The sequence below is a fragment of the Somniosus microcephalus genome, unplaced genomic scaffold (assembly GCF_052327205.1).
Source record: "Somniosus microcephalus isolate GS21.2 unplaced genomic scaffold, FLI_Smic_1.0 unresolved_chr2, whole genome shotgun sequence".
Taxonomy (NCBI): domain Eukaryota; kingdom Metazoa; phylum Chordata; class Chondrichthyes; order Squaliformes; family Somniosidae; genus Somniosus; species Somniosus microcephalus.
In genome coordinates this window covers 19,312,927-19,332,957 of record NW_028225180.1, presented here as the reverse complement: position 1 = coordinate 19,332,957, position 20,031 = coordinate 19,312,927, and the positions used below count along the sequence as shown (strand labels likewise).

Genomic DNA, 20,031 nt, shown 5'->3' with positions numbered 1-20,031 from the left:
TAATGGACTCTAGCATTTTCCCCACTACCGATGTCAGGCTTACCGGTCTATAATTCCCCACTTTTTCTCTACCACCTTTTTTGAATAGTGGGGTAACATTAGCTACCCTCCAATCCATGGGTACTGTTCCAGAGTCTATCGAGTTCTGGAAGATGACCAGCAATGCATCTACTATTTCTAGGGCCACTTCCTTAAGTACCCTGGGATGTAGATTATCAGGCCCTGGGAATTTATCGGTCTTCAATCCCATCAATTTCCCTAACACAATTTCCCTACAAATACTGATTTCTTTCAGTTCCACCCTTTCATCAGACCCTATGTTCCCCGGCCTCTCTGGGAGGTTATTTGTGTCCTCCTTTGTGAAGACAGAATCAAAATATGTATTTAGTTGGTCTGCCATTTCTTTGTTCCCCATTATAAATTCCCCCGATTCTGACTGCAAGGGACCTACGCTTGACTTCACCAATCTTTTTCTCTTCACATATCTATAAAAGCTTTTACAGTCAGTTTTTATGTTCCCTGAAAGCTTACTCTCATATTCTATTTTCCCTTTCTTAATTAATCCCTTTGTCCTCCTTTGTTGAATCCTAAACTGCTCCCAATCCTCAGGATTATTGTTTTTTTCTGGCCAATTTGTATGTCCTCTCCTTGGATCTTATGCTATCCCTAATTTCCCTTGTTAGCCACGGTTGCGCCACCTTTTTTGTTTTATTTTTATGCCAAACTGGGATGAACAACTTCTGTAGTTCATCCATTGGGTCTTTGAATGTTTGCCATTGCCTATCCACCGTCAACCCTTTGAGTGCCTCTCTCTCTCACTCCATCCCTCGCTCTTTGTGCGCTCTTGCTATCTCTCCATCCTTCGCTCGCCCGCCCCCCCGGGAGCCTCTCTCCAACCCTCACTCTCGTCCTCCCTCTCTCTCAGGACTCTCCCCGGACCTGCAGTCGATGGAACAGATCCGTCGGATTATGAGACCCACGGATGTCCCAGATCAGGGACTGTTGTGCGACCTGCTCTGGTCCGACCCCGACAAGGATGTCCAGGGCTGGGGGGGAGAACGATCGCGGCGTCTCCTTCACCTTTGGGGCTGAGGTCGTTGCCAAGTTCCTGCACAAACATGACCTGGATCTGATCTGTCGAGCCCACCAGGTACGTTCACTTGCTCCCTGTTCAAGCCCCAACTGCTCAGCCCCGTAATCCAAGTCGCACTGTCAGAGGGGCGGTACTGAGGGAGTGCCGCACTGTCGGAGGGGCGGTACTGAGGGAGCGCCGCACTGTCGGAGGGGCGGTACTGAGGGAGCGCCGCATTGTCGGAGAGGCAGCATTGAGGAAGCTGGGCGAAGGAGGGTGGGGGTGCCGTGTGACGGGTTGGACGGAGCAGTAATTGTACCTCTCAACAGGTGGTGGAGGATGGATACGAATTCTTTGCTAAGCGCCAGCTTGTTACTCTCTTCTCTGCCCCAAACTACTGCGGTGAGTTCGACAATGCGGGTGCCATGATGAGTGTCGATGAAACCCTGATGTGCTCCTTTCAGGTAAGAATCTCTTTCCCCCTCTCTCTGTCCGTTGCCCTTGGCCGGTTCTGTATTTTGGGGATTTAATGCTCTGTGTTGCTGTTTGTTTCCTCCAGATCCTGAAACCAGCGGATAAGAACAAGCCCAAGTACACTCAGTTCGGGGGCTACAACCCGAGTGGAAGACCTGTTACCCCGCCGCGCAACTCTGCCAAACCCAAGAAATGAAAACCGGGGTGGCGTGTCTAAACCATGTGCAATTTACCGAGACTTTGCCCTCGTCCTCCATTCATATCTCTCTCTTTCCCCCCCCCCCTTCTCTCTCTTACCCTCCTTCCCTCACTGTCTCTCTCTCTCGCCCTCCTCGTAAAATGCACAATTTTCTCTTTTTAAGCAAGTGCTATTTCTGAATGACCTCAATATATCCAGTCACACTGGAACCAATCTGCAGGCAGCCTGAACCGAGATGAACTCCAATCACCTCCTGAATTTCACTCTCCGGCGCGATGGAGGGAGGGGAGAAGGGCGGTGGGGAGAGAGGTGTGATCGGCGCGAATCGGTGTCCACTCTCTCTGCCCGCCCGCTCCCTGACACCCCGCTACTGCGAGAGGGCTGTAGAATTTTTTTTAATAGTTTTATTTCATCATCCTAAAAGAATTAAAATAAAGCTGGTCAGATTATTGTATTTTTAAACAATATTAAAACTGCTGGATTTTATTGTTTGTGTGAAACATTAAGGGCAGTGATTTAAACCATCACTCCAGGCGCGCACACACCATTTCCCTTGTTCATACCTTTAACATGGTAAAAACACTTCCCAGGACTGTAAATCAGATACACATTTGACACCGAACCACATCAGGAGCTGTTAGGACTGGTGGCAAAAAGCTTGGGTAAAGGGGTGGGTTAAAGGAGCTGAAGGCACGGCCACCACTGGTGGAGCGATAGAAATCATGGGCTGCGCAAGAGGGCAGAGATCTGGGAGGGGTTGTAGGGACTGGAGGAGGTTACAGAGATAGGGAGGGTTGTAGGGGCTGGAGGAGGTTACAGAGATAGGGAGGGGTTGTAGGGGCTGGAGGAGGTTACAGAGATAGGGAGGGTTGTAGGGGCTGGAGGAGGTTACAGAGATAGGGAGGGTTGTGGGGACTGGAGGAGGTTTTAGAGATAGGGAGGGTTGTAGGAGGTTACAGAGATAGGGAGGGTTGTAGGGGCTGAAGGAGGTTACAGAGATAGGGAGGGTTGTGGGGACTGGAGGAGGTTTTAGAGATAGGGAGGGTTGTAGGGCTGGAGGAGGTTACAGAGATAGGGAGGGTTGTAGGAGGTTACAGAGATAGGGAGGGTTGTAGGGGCTGAAGGAGGTTACAGAGATAGGGAGGGTTGTGGGGACTGGAGGAGGTTATAGAGATAGGGAGGGTTGTAGGGGCTGGAGGAGGTTACAGAGATAGGGAGGGTTGTAGGGCTGGAGGAGGTTACAGAGATAGGGAGGGTTGTAGGAGGTTACAGAGATAGGGAGGGTTGTAGGGCTGGAGGAGGTTACAGAGATAGGGAGGGTTGTAGGGCTGGAGGAGGTTACAGAGATAGGGAGGGTTGTGGGGACTGGAGGAGGTTACAGAGATGAATATAAGCCAGTGCCCATCCACTTGTCATTTGACCCAGTTACCCTTAGCAACCAGTCTTCATTGAGCTGTAATCTTCCACCCTTCCGATCAAACACAGCCTGGGCCTTTCCTGCTCTGTAATGGGGCTCGGTACCACACCAAGTGGGATAAGCTAACTCACCATTACGAAGGTGGCAGGACAGGTTGAGAAAGTGGTTAGAAAAGCATAGGGGATCCTGGGCTTCAGAGAATACAAAAACAAGGAAGTTGGCACAACATTCACTCCCTCCACCACCGGCGCACCGTGGCTGCAGTGTGTACCATCTACAAGATGCACTGCAGCAACTCGCCAAGGCTTCTTCGGCAGCACCTTCCAAACCCGCGATTTCTTCCACCTAGAAGGACAAGGGCAGCAGGCGCATGGGAACACCACCACCTCCAAGCCACACACCATCCTGACGTGGACCTGTATCGCCGTTCCTTCACTGTCGCTGGGCCAAAATCCTGAAACTCCCTTCCTAACAGCATTGTGGGAGTACCTTCACCACACGGACTGCAGCGGTTCAAGAAGGCGGCTCCCCACCATCTTCTCAAGGGCAATTAGGGATGGGCACTAAATGCAGGCCTGGCCAGCGACGCCCACATCCCATCAATGAAAAAAAAATGAAACTATAAAACACAGGTTCGGCCACAACTGGAGCATTGTGTCCAATTCTGGGCACCGCACTTTAGGAAGGATGTGAAGGGCTTACAGAGGGTGCAGAAAAGATTTCCGAGAATGATTGCAGGGATGAGGGACTTCAGTTATAGGGATAGACTGGAGAAGCTGGGATTGTTCTCCATAGAGCAGAGAAGGTTCAGAGGGGATTTGAGGGGTAGAGAGAGAGAGAAACTTACCATTGGCAGAAGGGTTGAGAACCAGCAGAAACAGATTTAAGGTGATTAGCAGAAGATCCAAAGGCAACATGAGGAAAAACATTTTTATGCAGCGAGTGGTTAAGATCTCGAATGCTCTGCCTGAGAGGGCGGTTGAGGCAGATTCAATCACGGCTTTCAAAAGGGAATTGGATAAGTACCTGAAGGAAAAAAGTTTGCAAGGCTACAGGGAAAGGGACTAGCTGAAGAGAGCGGGCACAGGCTCAATGACCTCCCATGCTGTAACTATTCTATGAAATGTCAGTCTTCAGTATTCCATGCCCTCACAGAGCAGGACCCAGACCACATTTAAGCTTGGGCTAATAAGTGGCAAGTAACAGTTGCGTCACGTGCCGGACAACGACCATCTCCCACCAAGAAAGTCTAGCCACCTTCCCTTGACATTCAATGGGATTACCAGAAACTTAACTGGACCAGCCACATAACCATTGTGGCTACAAGAGCAGGTCAGAGGCTGGGTATTCTGCGGCGAGTGTCTCACCTCCTGACTCCCAAAGCCTTTCCACCATCTACAAGGCACAAGTCAGGAGTGTGATGGAATACTCTCCACTTGCCTGGATGAGTGCAGCTCCAACAACACTCAAGCTCGACACCATCCAGGACAAAGCAGCCCGCTTGATTGGCGCCCCATCCACCACCTTAAACATTCACTCCCTCCACCACCGGTGTATCGTGGCTGCAGTGTGTACCATCAACAAGATGCACTGCAGCAACTCGCCAAGGCTTCTTCAGCAGCACCTCCCAGACCGCGAACAAGTAGTTGCATTTATACAGCACTTTTAACATAGTAAAATCTCACAAGGTGCTTCACAGAAGCTTTTATCAATCAAACATAATTTGACAGTGAGCCGCATAAGGAGATAATATAGGACAGGTGACCAAGTGCTTGGTCAAAGAGGGAGGTTTGCAGAAGTGTCTTGAAGCTGAAGAGAGGGTGGAGGTGTTTAGGGCCCAGGCAGCTGAAGGCACGGCCGCCAATGGTGGAGCGATGGAAATGGGAGATGGCAAGAGGCTAGAATTGGAGGAATGCAGAGATCTCTGAGGGTTGCAGGGGCTGGAGGAGGTTACAGAGATAGGGAGGGTTGTAGGACTGGAGGAGGTTACAGAGATAGGGAGGGTTGTAGGACTGGAGGAGGTTACATAGATAGGGAGGGTTGTAGGGGCTGGAGGAGGTTGCAGAGATAGGGAGGGTTGAAGGGGCTGGAAGAGGTTACAGAGATAGGGAGGGTTGTAGGAGGGTACAGAGATAGGGAGGGTTGTAGGGGCTGGAGGAGGTTAGAGAGATAGGGAGGGTTGGAGGCGCTGGAGGAGGTTACAGAGATAGGGAGGGTTGTAGGGGCTGGAGGAGGTTACAGAGATAGGGAGGGTTGTACGGGCTGGAGGTTACAGAGATAGGGGAGGGTTGTAGGGGCTGGAGGAGGTTATAGAGATAGGGAGGGTTGTATGGGCTGGAGGAGATTACAGAGATAGGGAGGGTTGGAGGTGCTGGAGGAGGTTACAGGGATTGGGAGGGTTGTAGGGGCTGGAGGAGGTTACAGAGGTAGGGAGGGTTGTACAGCTGGAGGAGGTTAGAGATAGGGAGGGTTGTAGGGGCTGGAGGAGGTTACAGAGATATGGAGGGTTGCAGGGGCTGGAGGAGGTTATAGAGATAGGGAGGGTTGTAGGGGCTGGAGGAGGTTACAGAGATAGGGAGGGCTGGAGGAGGTTACAGAGATTTGGAGGGGCTGGAGGAGGTTACAGAGATAGGGAGGGTCGTATGGGCTGGAGGAGGTTACAGAGATAGGGAGGGTTGGAGGGGCTGGAGGAGATTACCGAGATAGGGAGGGTTGGAGGAGGTTACAGAGATAGGGTTGCAGGGGCTGGAGGAGGTTACAGAGATAGGGAGGGCTGGAGAAGATTACAGAGATAGGGAGGGTTGGAGGCGCTGGAGGAGGTGAGCGAGATAGGGAGGGTTGGAGGGGCTGGAGGAGGTTACAGAGATAGGGAGGGCTGGAGAAGATTACAGAGATGGGGGGGGGGGTGTAGGGGCTGGAGGAGGTGACCGAGATAGGGAGGGTTGTAGGGGCTGGAGGAGGTTACAGAGATAGGGAGGGTTGTCGGGGCTGGAGGAGGTTACAGAGATAGGGAGGGCTGGAGAAGGTTACAGAGATAGGGAGGGTTGTAGGGGCTGGAGGAGGTGAGCGAGATAGGGAGGGTTGTAGGGGCTGGAGGAGGTGAGCGAGATAGGGAGGGTTGGAGGGGCTGGAGGAGGTTACAGAGATAGGGAGGGTTGTACAGCTGGAGGAGGTTAGAGATAGGGAGGGTTGTAGGGGCTGGAGGAGGTTACAGAGATAGGGAGGGTTGTAGGGGCTGGAGGAGGTTACAGAGATAGGGAGGGTTGGAGGAGGTTACAGAGATAGGGAGGGTTGGAGGAGGTTACAGAGATAGGGAGGGTTGTAGGGGCTGGAGGAGGCTGCAGGGATTGGGAGGGTTGTTGGGGCTGGAGGAGGTTACAGAGGTAGGTAGGGTTGTACAGCTGGAGGAGGTTAGAGATAGGGAGGGTTGTAGAGGCTGGAGGAGGTTACAGAGATATGGAGGGTTGTGGGGGCTGGAGGAGGTTATAGAGATAGGGAGGGTTGTCGGGGCTGGAGGAGGTTACAGAGATAGGGAGGGCTGGAGGAAGTTACAGAGATAGGGAGGGTTGTAGGGGCTGGAGGAGGTGACCGAGATAGGGAGGGTTGTAGGGGCTGGAGGAGGTTACAGAGATAGGGAGGGCTGGAGAAGGTTACAGAGATAGGGAGGGTTGTAGGGGCTGGAGGAAGTGACCGAGATAGGGAGGGTTGTAGGGGCTGGAGGAGGTTACATAGATACGGAGGGTTGTAGGGGCTGGAGGAGGTTACAGAGATAGGGAGGGCTGGAGAAGGTTACAGAGATAGGGAGGGTTGTCGGGGCTGGAGGATGTGAACGAGATAGGGAGGGTTGTAGGGGCTGGAGCAGGTTACAGAGATAGGGAGGGTTGTAGGGGCTGGAGGAGGTTACAGAGATAGGGAGGGTTGGAGGAGGTTACAGAGATAGGGAGGGTTTTACGGGCTGGAGGAGGTTACAGAGATAGGGAGGGTTGTCGGGCTGGAGGAGGTTACAGAGATAGGGAGGGTTGTGGGGGTTGGAGGAGGTTACAAAGATAGGGAGGGCTGGAGGAGGTTGCAGAGATAGGGTTGTACGGGCTTGAGGAGGTTACAGAGATAGGGAAGGTTGTCGGGGCTGGAGGACGTTACAGAGATAGGGAGGGTTGTTGGGGCTGGAGGAGGTTAGAGAGATAGGGAGGGTTGTCGGGGCTGGAGGAGGTTACAGAGATGGGGAGGGTTGTAGGGGCTGGAGGAGGAAACAGAGATAGGGAGGGTTGGAGGGGCTGGAGGAGATTACAGATAGGGAGGGCTGTAGGAGGTTACAGAGATAGGGAGGGAGGAGGTTACAGAGATAGGGAGGGTTGTACAGCTGGAGGAGGTTAGAGATAGCAAGGGTTGTCGGGGCTGGAGGAGGTTACAGAGATAGGGGGGGTTGTAGGGGCTGGAGGAGGTTCCAGAGATGGGGAGGTTTGTAGTGACTGGGGGAGGTTCCAGAGATAGGGAGGGTTGGAGGGGCTGGAGGAGATTACCGAGATAGGGAGGGTTGGAGGAGGTTACAGAGATAGGGTTGTCGGGGCTGGAGGAGGTTACAGAGATAGGGAGGGCTGGAGAAGATTACAGAGATAGGGGGGGGGGTGTAGGGGCTGGAGGAGGTTACAGAGATAGGGAGGTTTGTAGGGCTGGAGGAGGTTACAGAGATAGGGAGGGTTGTCGGGGCTGGAGGAGGTTACAGAGATAGGGAGGGCTGGAGAAGGTTACAGAGATAGGGAGGGTTGTAGGGGCTGGAGGAGGTTACAGAGATAGGGAGGGTTGGAGGAGGTTACAGAGATAGGGAGGGTTGGAGGAGGTTACAGAGATAGGGAGGGTTGTAGGGCCTGGAGGAGGTTACAGAGATTGGGAGGGTTGTAGGGGCTGGAGGAGGTTACAGAGATAGGGAAGGTTGGAGGAGGTTACAGAGATAGGGAGGGTTGTGGGGGCTGGAGGAGATTACAGAGATAGGGAGGGTTGTCGGTGCTGGAGGAGGTTACAGGGATTGGGAGGGTTGTAGGGGCTGGAGGAGGTTACAGAGGTAGGTAGGGTTGTACAGCTGGAGGAGGTTAGAGATAGGGAAGGTTGTAGAGGCTGGAGGAGGTTACAGAGATATGGAGGGTTGTAGGGGCTGGAGGAGGTTACATAGATACCGAGGGTTGTAGGGGCTGGAGGAGGTTACAGAGATAGGGAGGGTTGTAGGTGCTGGAGGAGGTTACAGAGATAGGGAGGGCTGGAGAAGGTTACAGAGATAGGGAGGGTTGTAGGGGCTGGAGGATGTGAACGAGATAGGGAGGGTTGTAGGGGCTGGAGGAGGTGACCGAGATAGGGAGGGTTGTAGGGGCTGGAGGAGGTTACAGAGATAGGGAGGGTTGTAGGGGCTGGAGGAGGTTACAGAGATAGGGAGGGTTGGAGGAGGTTACAGAGATCGGGAGGGTTGTACGGGCTGGAGGAGGTTACAGAGATAGGGAGGGTTGTAGGGCTGGAGGAGGTTACAGAGATAGGGAGGGTTGTGGGGGTTGGAGGAGGTTACAAAGATAGGGAGGGCTGGAGGAGGTTGCAGAGATAGGGTTGTACGGGCTTGAGGAGGTTACAGAGATAGGGAAGGTTGTTGGGGCTGGAGGAAGTTACAGAGATAGGGAGGGTTGTTGGGGCTGGAGGAGGTTAGAGAGATAGGGAGGGTTGTCGGGGCTGGAGGAGGAAACAGAGATAGGGAGGGTTGGAGGGGCTGGAGGAGATTACAGATCGGGAGGGCTGTAGGAGGTTACAGAGATAGGGAGGGAGGAGGTTACAGAGATAGGGAGGGTTGTACAGCTGGAGGAGGTTAGAGATAGCAAGGGTTGTAGGGGCTGGAGGAGGTTACAGAGATAGGGAGGGTTGGAGGAGGTTAGAGAGATAGGGAGGGTTGGAGGGGCTGGAGGAGATTACAGAGATAGGGAGGGTTGGAGGGGCTGGAGGAGGTTACAGACATAGGGAGGGTTGTAGGGGCTGGAGGAGGTTAGAGAGATAGGGAGGGCTGGAGGAGGTTCGAGAGATTGGGAGGGCTGGAGGAGGTTTCAGAGATAGGGAGGGTTGTAGGGGCTGGAGGAGGTTACAGAGATAGGGAGGGTTGTAGGGGCTGGAGGAGGTTACAGAGATAGGGAGGGTTGTACAGCTGGAGGAGGTTAGAGATAGCAAGGGTTGTAGGGGCTGGAGGAGGTTACAGAGATAGGGAGGGTTGGAGGAGGTTACAGAGATAGGGAGGGTTTTACGGGCTGGAGGAGGTTACAGAGATAGGGAGGGTTGTCGGGCTGGAGGAGGTTACAGAGATAGGGAGGGTTGTGGGGGTTGGAGGAGGTTACAAAGATAGGGAGGGCTGGAGGAGGTTGCAGAGATAGGGTTGTACGGGCTTGAGGAGGTTACAGAGATAGGGAAGGTTGTCGGGGCTGGAGGAAGTTACAGAGATAGGGAGGGTTGTTGGGGCTGGAGGAGGTTAGAGAGATAGGGAGGGTTGTCGGGGCTGGAGGAGGTCACAGAGATGGGGAGGGTTGTAGGGGCTGGAGGAGGAAACAGAGATAGGGAGGGTTGGAGGGGCTGGAGGAGATTACAGATAGGGAGGGCTGTAGGAGGTTACAGAGATAGGGAGGGAGGAGGTTACAGAGATAGGGAGGGTTGTACAGCTGGAGGAGGTTAGAGATAGCAAGGGTTGTCGGGGCTGGAGGAGGTTACAGAGATAGGGGGGGTTGTAGGGGCTGGAGGAGGTTCCAGAGATGGGGAGGTTTGTAGTGACTGGGGGAGGTTCCAGAGATAGGGAGGGTTGGAGGGGCTGGAGGAGATTACCGAGATAGGGAGGGTTGGAGGAGGTTACAGAGATAGGGTTGTCGGGGCTGGAGGAGGTTACAGAGATAGGGAGGGTTGGAGAAGATTACAGAGATAGGGGGGGGGGTGTAGGGGCTGGAGGAGGTGACCGAGATAGGGAGGGTTGTCGGGGCTGGAGGAGGTTACAGAGATAGGGAGGTTTGTAGGGCTGGAGGAGGTTACAGAGATAGGGAGGGTTGTCGGGGCTGGAGGAGGTTACAGAGATAGGGAGGGCTGGAGAAGGTTACAGAGATAGGGAGGGTTGTAGGGGCTGGAGGAGGTTACAGAGATAGGGAGGGTTGGAGGAGGTTACAGAGATAGGGAGGGTTGGAGGAGGTTACAGAGATAGGGAGGGTTGTAGGGCCTGGAGGAGGTTACAGAGATTGGGAGGGTTGTAGGGGCTGGAGGAGGTTACAGAGATAGGGAAGGTTGGAGGAGGTTACAGAGATAGGGAGGGTTGTGGGGGCTGGAGGAGATTACAGAGATAGGGAGGGTTGTCGGTGCTGGAGGAGGTTACAGGGATTGGGAGGGTTGTAGGGGCTGGAGGAGGTTACAGAGGTAGGTAGGGTTGTACAGCTGGAGGAGGTTAGAGATAGGGAAGGTTGTAGAGGCTGGAGGAGGTTACAGAGATATGGAGGGTTGTAGGGGCTGGAGGAGGTTACATAGATACCGAGGGTTGTAGGGGCTGGAGGAGGTTACAGAGATAGGGAGGGTTGTAGGTGCTGGAGGAGGTTACAGAGATAGGGAGGGCTGGAGAAGGTTACAGAGATAGGGAGGGTTGTAGGGGCTGGAGGATGTGAACGAGATAGGGAGGGTTGTAGGGGCTGGAGGAGGTGACCGAGATAGGGAGGGTTGTAGGGGCTGGAGGAGGTTACAGAGATAGGGAGGGTTGTAGGGGCTGGAGGAGGTTACAGAGATAGGGAGGGTTGGAGGAGGTTACAGAGATCGGGAGGGTTGTACGGGCTGGAGGAGGTTACAGAGATAGGAGGGTTGTAGGGCTGGAGGAGGTTACAGAGATAGGGAGGGTTGTGGGGTTGGAGGAGGTTACAAAGATAGGGAGGGCTGGAGGAGGTTGCAGAGATAGGGTTGTACGGGCTTGAGGAGGTTACAGAGATAGGGAAGGTTGTTGGGGCTGGAGGAAGTTACAGAGATAGGGAGGGTTGTTGGGGCTGGAGGAGGTTAGAGAGATAGGGAGGGTTGTCGGGGCTGGAGGAGGAAACAGAGATAGGGAGGGTTGGAGGGGCTGGAGGAGATTACAGATCGGGAGGGCTGTAGGAGGTTACAGAGATAGGGAGGGAGGAGGTTACAGAGATAGGGAGGGTTGTACAGCTGGAGGAGGTTAGAGATAGCAAGGGTTGTAGGGGCTGGAGGAGGTTACAGAGATAGGGAGGGTTGGAGGAGGTTAGAGAGATAGGGAGGGTTGGAGGGGCTGGAGGAGATTACAGAGATAGGGAGGGTTGGAGGGGCTGGAGGAGGTTACAGACATAGGGAGGGTTGTAGGGGCTGGAGGAGGTTAGAGAGATAGGGAGGGCTGGAGGAGGTTCGAGAGATTGGGAGGGCTGGAGGAGGTTTCAGAGATAGGTAGGGTTGTAGGGGCTGGAGGAGGTTACAGAGATAGGGAGGGTTGTACGACTGGAGGAGGTTAGAGATAGGGAGGGTTGTAGGGGCTGGAGGAGGTTACAGAGATAGGGAGGGTTGCAGGGGCTAGAGGAGGTTACAGAGATAGGGAGGGTTGTAGCGGCTGCAGCAGGTTACAGAGGTAGGGAGGGTTGTAGGGGCTGGAGGAGGTTACAGAGACAGGGAGGGATGTAGGTGCTGGAGGAGGTTACAGAGATAGGGAGGGTTGTTGGGGCTGGAGGAGGTTATAGAGATAGGGAGGGTTGGAGGAGGTTTCAGAGATAGGGAGGGTTGGAGGAGGTTACAGAGATAGGGAGGGTTGTAGGGCCTGGAGGAGTTTACAGAGATAGGGAGGGTTGTAGGGGCTGGAGGAGTTTACAGAGATAGGGAGGGTTGTACGGGCTGGAGGAGGTTACAAAGATACGGAGGGCTGGAGGAGTTTACAGAGATAGGGAGGGCTGTCGGAGGTTAGAGAGATAGGGAGGGTTGTAGGGGCTGGAGGAGGTTACAGAGATAGGGAGGGTTGTCGTGGCTGGAGGAGGTTACAGAGATTGGGAGGCTTGTAGGGGCTGGAGGTGGGGCTGGAGGTGGGTACAGAGATAGGGAGCGTTGTCGGGGCTGGAGGAGGTTACAGAGATAGGGAGGGTTGGAGGAGGTTACAGAGATAGGGAGGGTTGGAGGGGCTGGTAGAGATCACAGATAGGGAGGGTTGTAGGGGCTGGAGGAGGTTACAGAGATAGGGACGGCTGGAGGAGGTTACAGAGATAGGGAGGGAGGAGGTGACCGAGATAGGGAGGGTTGTAGGGCTGGAGGTGGTTACAGAGATAGGGAGGGTTGTAGGTGCTGGAGGAGGTTACAGGGATAGGGAGGGTTGTAGGGGCTGGAGGAGGTTACAGAGATAGGGAGGGTTGCAGGGGCTGGAGGTGGGTACAGAGATAGGGAGGGTTTTCGGGGCTGGAGGAGGTTACAGAGATAGGGAGGGTTGGAGGGGCTGGAGGAGGTTACAGAGATAGGGAGGGTTGGAGGAGATTACAGAGATAGGGAGGGTTGGAGGGGCTGGAGGAGGTTACAGAGATAGGGAGGGTTGCAGGTGCTGGAGGAGGTTACAGAGATAGGGAGGGCTGGAGGAGGTTACAGAGATAGGGAGGGTTGTCGGGGCTGGAGGAGGTGACCGAGATAGGGAGGGTTGTCGGGGCTGGAGGAGGTTACAGGGATTGGGAGGGTTGTTGGGGCTGGAGGAGGTTACAGAGATAGGGAGGGTTGTACGGCTGGAGGAGGTTAGAGATAGGGAGGGATGTAGGGGCTGGAGGAGGTTACAGAGATAGGGAGGGTTGCAGGGGCTGGAGGAGGTTACAGAGATAGGGAGTGTTGCAGGGGCTGGAGGAGGTTACAGAGATAGGGAGGGTTGTAGGGGCTGGAGGAGGTTACAGAGATAGGGAGGGTTGTAGGGGCTGGAGGAGGTTACAGTGATAGGGAGGGTTGTAGGGGCTGGAGGAGGTTACAGAGATAGGGAGGGTTGTAGGGGCTGGAGGAGGTTACAGATATAGGGAGGGTTGTAGGAGGTTAGAGAGATAGGGAGGGTTGTAGGAGGTTCCAGAGATAGGGAGGGTTGTAGGGCTGGAGGAGGTTACAGAGATGGGGAGGGTTGTATGAGGTTACAGAGATGGGGTGGGTTGTCGGGGCTGGAGGAGGTTACAGAGATGGGGTGGGTTGTAGGGGCTGGAGGAGGGTACAGAGATGGGGAAGGTTGTCGGGGCTGGAGGAGGTTACAGAGATAGGGAGGGTTGTAGGGGCTGGAGGAGGTTACAGAGATGGGGAGGGTTGTAGGGGCTGGAGGAGGTTACAGAGATGGGGAGGGTTGTCGGAGGTTACAGAGATAGGGAGGTTTGTAGGGGCTGGAGGAGGTTACAGAGATAGGGAGTGTTGTCGGGGCTGGAGGAGGTTACAGAGATAGGGAGGGTTGCAGGGGCTGGAGGAGGTTACAGAGATAGGGAGGGTTGTAGGGGCTGGAGGAGGTTACAGATATAGGGAGGGTTGTAGGAGGTTACAGAGATAGGGAGGGTTGTAGGAGGTTAGAGAGATAGGAGGGTTGTAGGAGGTTACAGAGATGGGGAGGGTTGTAGGAGGTTACAGAGATGGGGAGGGTTGTCGGGGCTGGAGGAGGTTACAGAGATGGGGAGGGTTGTAGGGGCTGGAGGAGGGTACAGAGATGGGGAGGGTTGTCGGGGCTGGAGGAGGTTACAGAGATGGGGAGGGTTGTAGGGGCTGGAGGAGGGTACAGAGTTGGGGAGGGTTGTCGGGGCTGGAGGAGGTTACAGAGATAGGGAGGGTTGTCGGGGCTGGAGGAGGTTACAGAGATGGGGAGGGTTGTCGGAGGTTATAGAGATAGGGAGGGTTGTAGGAGGTTACAGAGATAGGGAGGGTTGTAGGGCTGGAGGAGGTTACAGAGATTGGGAGGCTTGTAGGGGCTGGAGGTGGGGCTGGAGGTGGGTACAGAGATAGGGAGCGTTGTCGGGGCTGGAGGAGGTTACAGAGATAGGGAGGGTTGGAGGAGGTTACAGAGATAGGGAGGGTTGGAGGGGCTGGTAGATATCACAGATAGGGAGGGTTGTAGGGGCTGGAGAGGAGGTTACAGAGATAGGGAGGGCTGGAGGAGGTTACAGAGATAGGGAGGGAGGAGGTGACCGAGATAGGGAGGGTTGTAGGGGCTGGAGGAGGTTACAGAGATAGGGGAGGGTTGTAGGTGCTGGAGGAGGTTACAGGGATAGGGAGGGTTGTAGGGGCTGGAGGAGGTTACAGAGATAGGGAGGGTTGCAGGGGCTGGAGGTGGGTACAGAGATAGGGAGGGTTTTCGGGGCTGGAGGAGGTTACAGAGATAGGGAGGGTTGGAGGGGCTGGAGGAGGTTACAGAGATAGGGAGGGTTGGAGGAGATTACAGAGATAGGGAGGGTTGGAGGGGCTGGAGGAGGTTACAGAGATAGGGAGGGTTGCAGGTGCTGGAGGAGGTTACAGAGATAGGGAGGGCTGGAGGAGGTTACAGAGATAGGGAGGGTTGTCGGGGCTGGAGGAGGTGACCGAGATAGGGAGGGTTGTCGGGGCTGGAGGAGGTTACAGAGATAGGGAGGGGTTGTACGGCTGGAGGAGGTTAGAGATAGGGAGGGATGTAGGGGCTGGAGGAGGTTACAGAGATAGGGAGGGTTGCAGGGGCTGGAGGAGGTTACAGAGATAGGGAGGGTTGCAGGGGCTGGAGGAGGTTACAGAGATAGGGAGTGTTGTCGGGGCTGGAGGAGGTTACAGAGATAGGGAGGGTTGCAGGGGCTGAGGAGGTTACAGAGATAGGGAGGGTTGTAGGGGCTGGAGGAGGTTACAGAGATAGGGAGGGTTGTAGGGGCTGAGGAGGTTACAGAGATAGGGAGGGTTGTAGGGGCTGGAGGAGGTTACAGATATAGGGAGGGTTGTAGGAGGTTAGAGAGATAGGGAGGGTTGTAGGAGGTTCCAGAGATAGGGAGGGTTGTAGGGCTGGAGGAGGTTACAGAGATGGGGAGGGTTGTAGGAGGTTACAGAGATGGGGAGGGTTGTCGGGGCTGGAGGAGGTTACAGAGATGGGGTGGGTTGTAGGGGCTGGAGGAGGGTACAGAGATGGGGAAGGTTGTCGGGGCTGGAGGAGGTTACAGAGATATGGAGGGTTGTAGGGGCTGGAGGAGGTTACAGAGATGGGGAGGGTTGTAGGGGCTGGAGGAGGTTACAGAGATGGGGAGGGTTGTCGGAGGTTACAGAGATAGGGAGGGTTGTAGGGGCTGGAGGAGGTTACAGAGATAGGGAGTGTTGTCGGGGCTGGAGGAGGTTACAGAGATAGGGAGGGTTGCAGGGGCTGGAGGAGGTTACAGAGATAGGGAGGGTTGTAGGGGCTGGAGGAGGTTACAGATATGGAGGGTTGTAGGAGGTTACAGAGATAGGGAGGGTTGTAGGAGGTTAGAGAGATAGGGAGGGTTGTAGGAGGTTACAGAGATGGGGAGGGTTGTAGGAGGTTACAGAGATGGGGAGGGTTGTCGGGGCTGGAGGAGGTTACAGAGATGGGGAGGGTTGTAGGGGCTGGAGGAGGGTACAGAGATGGGGAGGGTTGTCGGGGCTGGAGGAGGTTACAGAGATGGGGAGGGTTGTAGGGGCTGGAGGAGGGTACAGAGATGGGGAGGGTTGTCGGGGCTGGAGGAGGTTACAGAGATAGGGAGGGTTGTCGGGGCTGGAGGAGGTTACAGAGATGGGGAGGGTTGTCGGAGGTTATAGAGATAGGGAGGGTTGTAGGAGGTTACAGAGATAGGGAGGGTTGTAGGGCTGGAGGAGGTTACAGAGATTGGGAGGCTTGTAGGGGCTGGAGGTGGGGCTGGAGGTGGGTACAGAGATAGGGAGCGTTGTCGGGGCTGGAGGAGGTTACAGAGATAGGGAGGGTTGGAGGAGGTTACAGAGATAGGGAGGGTTGGAGGGGCTGGTAGAGATCACAGATAGGGAGGGTTGTAGGGGCTGGAGGAGGTTACAGAGATAGGGAGGGCTGGAGGAGGTTACAGAGATAGGGAGGGAGGAGGTGACCGAGATAGGGAGGGTTGTAGGGGCTGGAGGAGGTTACAGAGATAGGGAGGGTTGTAGGTGCTGGAGGAGGTTACAGGGATAGGGAGGGTTGTAGGGGCTGGAGGAGGTTACAGAGATAGGGAGGGTTGCAGGGGCTGGAGGTGGGTACAGAGATAGGGAGGGTTTTCGGGGCTGGAGGAGGTTACAGAGATAGGGAGGGTTGGAGGGGCTGGAGGAGGTTACAGAGATAGGGAGGGTTGGAGGAGATTACAGAGATAGGGAGGGTTGGAGGGGCTGGAGGAGGTTACAGAGATAGGGAGGGTTGCAGGTGCTGGAGGAGGTTACAGAGATAGGGAGGGCTGGAGGAGGTTACAGAGATAGGGAGGGTTGTCGGGGCTGGAGGAGGTGACCGAGATAGGGAGGGTTGTCGGGGCTGGAGGAGGTTACAGGGATTGGGAGGGTTGTTGGGGCTGGAGGAGGTTACAGAGATAGGGAGGGTTGTACGGCTGGAGGAGGTTAGAGATAGGGAGGGATGTAGGGGCTGGAGGAGGTTACAGAGATAGGGAGGGTTGCAGGGGCTGGAGGAGGTTACAGAGATAGGGAGTGTTGTCGGGGCTGGAGGAGGTTACAGAGATAGGGAGGGTTGCAGGGGCTGGAGGAGGTTACAGAGATAGGGAGGGTTGTAGGGGCTGGAGGAGGTTACAGAGATAGGGAGGGTTGTAGGGGCTGGAGGAGGTTACAGAGATAGGGAGGGTTGTAGGGGCTGGAGGAGGTTACAGATATAGGGAGGGTTGTAGGAGGTTAGAGAGATAGGGAGGGTTGTAGGAGGTTCCAGAGATAGGGAGGGTTGTAGGGTTGGAGGAGGTTACAGAGATGGGGAGGGTTGTAGGAGGTTACAGAGATGGGGAGGGTTGTCGGGGCTGGAGGAGGTTACAGAGATGGGGTGGGTTGTAGGGGCTGGAGGAGGGTACAGAGATGGGGAAGGTTGTCGGGGCTGGAGGAGGTTACAGAGATAGGGAGGGTTGTAGGGGCTGGAGGAGGTTACAGAGATGGGGAGGGTTGTAGGGGCTGGAGGAGGTTACAGAGATGGGGAGGGTTGTCGGAGGTTACAGAGATAGGGAGGGTTGTAGGGGCTGGAGGAGGTTACAGAGATAGGGAGTGTTGCCGGGGCTGGAGGAGGTTACAGAGATAGGGAGGGTTGCAGGGGCTGGAGGAGGTTACAGAGATAGGGAGGGTTGTAGGGGCTGGAGGAGGTTACAGATATAGGGAGGGTTGTAGGAGGTTACAGAGATAGGGAGGGTTGTAGGAGGTTAGAGAGATAGGGAGGGTTGTAGGAGGTTACAGAGATGGGGAGGGTTGTAGGAGGTTACAGAGATGGGGAGGGTTGTCGGGGCTGGAGGAGGTTACAGAGATGGGGAGGGTTGTAGGGGCTGGAGGAGGGTACAGAGATGGGGAGGGTTGTCGGGGCTGGAGGAGGTTACAGAGATGGGGAGGGTTGTAGGGGCTGGAGGAGGGTACAGAGATGGGGAGGGTTGTCGGGGCTGGAGGAGGTTACAGAGATAGGGAGGGTTGTCGGGGCTGGAGGAGGTTACAGAGATGGGGAGGGTTGTCGGAGGTTATAGAGATAGGGAGGGTTGTAGGAGGTTACAGAGATAGGGAGGGTTGTAGGGCTGGAGGAGGTTACAGAGATTGGGAGGCTTGTAGGGGCTGGAGGTGGGGCTGGAGGTGGGTACAGAGATAGGGAGCGTTGTCGGGGCTGGAGGAGGTTACAGAGATAGGGAGGGTTGGAGGAGGTTACAGAGATAGGGAGGGTTGGAGGGGCTGGTAGAGATCACAGATAGGGAGGGTTGTAGGGGCTGGAGGAGGTTACAGAGATAGGGAGGGCTGGAGGAGGTTACAGAGATAGGGAGGGAGGAGGTGACCGAGATAGGGAGGGTTGTAGGGGCTGGAGGAGGTTACAGAGATAGCGAGGGTTGTAGGTGCTGGAGGAGGTTACAGGGATAGGGAGGGTTGTAGGGGCTGGAGGAGGTTACAGAGATAGGGAGGGTTGCAGGGGCTGGAGGTGGGTACAGAGATAGGGAGGGTTTTTGGGGCTGGAGGAGGTTACAGAAATAGGGAGGGTTGGAGGGGCTGGAGGAGGTTACAGAGATAGGGAGGGTTGGAGGAGATTACAGAGATAGGGAGGGTTGTACGGCTGGAGGAGGTTAGAGATAGGGAGGGTTGCAGGTGCTGGAGGAGGTTACAGAGATAGGGAGGGCTGGAGGAGGTTACAGAGATAGGGAGGGTTGTCGGGGCTGGAGGAGGTTACAGGGATTGGGAGGGTTGTTGGGGCTGGAGGAGGTTACAGAGATAGGGAGGGTTGTACGGCTGGAGGAGGTTAGAGATAGGGAGGGATGTAGGGGCTGGAGGAGGTTACAGAGATAGGGAGGGTTGCAGGGGCTGGAGGAGGTTACAGAGATAGGGAGGGTTGCAGGGGCTGGAGGAGGTTACAGAGATAGGGAGGGTTGTAGGGGCTGGAGGAGGTTACAGAGATAGGGAGGGTTGTAGGGGCTGGAGGAGGTTACAGATATAGGGAGGGTTGTAGGAGGTTACAGAGATAGGGAGGGTTGTAGGAGGTTAGAGAGATGGGGAGGGTTGTAGGAGGTTACAGAGATGGGGAGGGTTGTAGGAGGTTACAGAGATGGGGAGGGTTGTCGGGGCTGGAGGAGGTTACAGAGATGGGGAGGGTTGTAGGGGCTGGAGGAGGGTACAGAGATGGGGAGGGTTGTCGGGGCTGGAGGAGGTTACAGAGATGGGGAGGGTTGTCGGGGCTGGAGGAGGTTACAGAGATAGGGAGGGTTGTCGGAGGTTATAGAGATAGGGAGGGTTGTAGGAGGTTACAGAGATAGGGAGGGTTGTAGGGCTGGAGGAGGTTACAGAGATAGGGAGGGTTGTAGGAGGTTACAGAGATAGGGAGGGTTGTAGGGCTGGAGGAGGTTACAGAGATAGGGAGGGTTGTAGGGGCTGGAGGAGGGTACAGAGATGGGGAGGGTTGTCGGGGCTGGAGGAGGTTACAGAGATAGGGAGGGTTGTCGGAGGTTATAGAGATAGGGAGGGTTGTAGGAGGTTACAGAGATAGGGAGGGTTGTAGGGCTGGAGGAGGTTACAGAGATAGGGAGGGTTGTCGGAGGTTATAGAGATAGGGAGGGTTGTAGGAGGTTACAGAGATAGGGAGGGTTGTAGGGCTGGAGGAGGTTACAGAGATAGGGAGGTGGTGAGGCCTAGAATGTCAAGGGAAACAGGCGCATGCGAAGACCACCAGCTCCAAGTTCCACCTTTGAGTCTGACAATCCCGAATTGGAAATATACCGGCCGTTCCTGGCTGGTCGCTGGGTCAAAATCCTGGAAGTCGCGACCTAACAGCACGGTGCGAGTACCTTCACCCCACGGACTGAAACGGTTCAGGAAGGCGGCTAACCCCCCACTTCCTCACGGACAATAAATGCCAGGGCTTGCCCACGACGCGCACACACCCCGTGAATGAAGAATAATAAACTAATTCTGTATTTGGAGAGCGAGACTGGGTCAAACAGCCAGAGGGGAGAGGCACACACACACACACGGAGAGAGGCACACACACACACGGGGAGAGAGGCACACACACACACGGGGAGAGAGGCACACACACACGGGGAGAGGGGCACACACACACACGGGGAGAGAGGCACACACACACACACGGGGAGAGAGGCACACACACACACGGGGAGAGAGGCACACACACACGGGGAGAGAGGCACACACACACGGGGAGAGAGGCACACACACACGGGGAGAGAGGCACACACACACACA

The 20,031-nt window shown here is 55.2% G+C and overlaps 2 protein-coding genes across 2 annotated transcripts in view; one reads left to right on the top strand and one right to left on the bottom strand.

The window, feature by feature from the left end:
- The window catches only part of LOC147092230 (serine/threonine-protein phosphatase PP1-alpha catalytic subunit-like), a 63,670-nt gene extending 61,439 nt beyond the window's left edge, over nucleotides 1-2,231 (top strand). The window contains 4 exon segments of the mRNA XM_085975894.1: nucleotides 926-1,050; nucleotides 1,052-1,150; nucleotides 1,402-1,536; nucleotides 1,632-2,231. Of these exon segments, the coding sequence (XP_085832020.1) occupies nucleotides 926-1,050; nucleotides 1,052-1,150; nucleotides 1,402-1,536; nucleotides 1,632-1,742 (470 nt within the window). The 3' untranslated portion in view covers nucleotides 1,743-2,231.
- The window catches only part of LOC147092229 (lysine-specific demethylase 2A-like), a 520,639-nt gene that overhangs the window by 384,741 nt on the left and 115,867 nt on the right, over nucleotides 1-20,031 (bottom strand). The gene's annotated exons all lie outside the window — the stretch shown is intronic.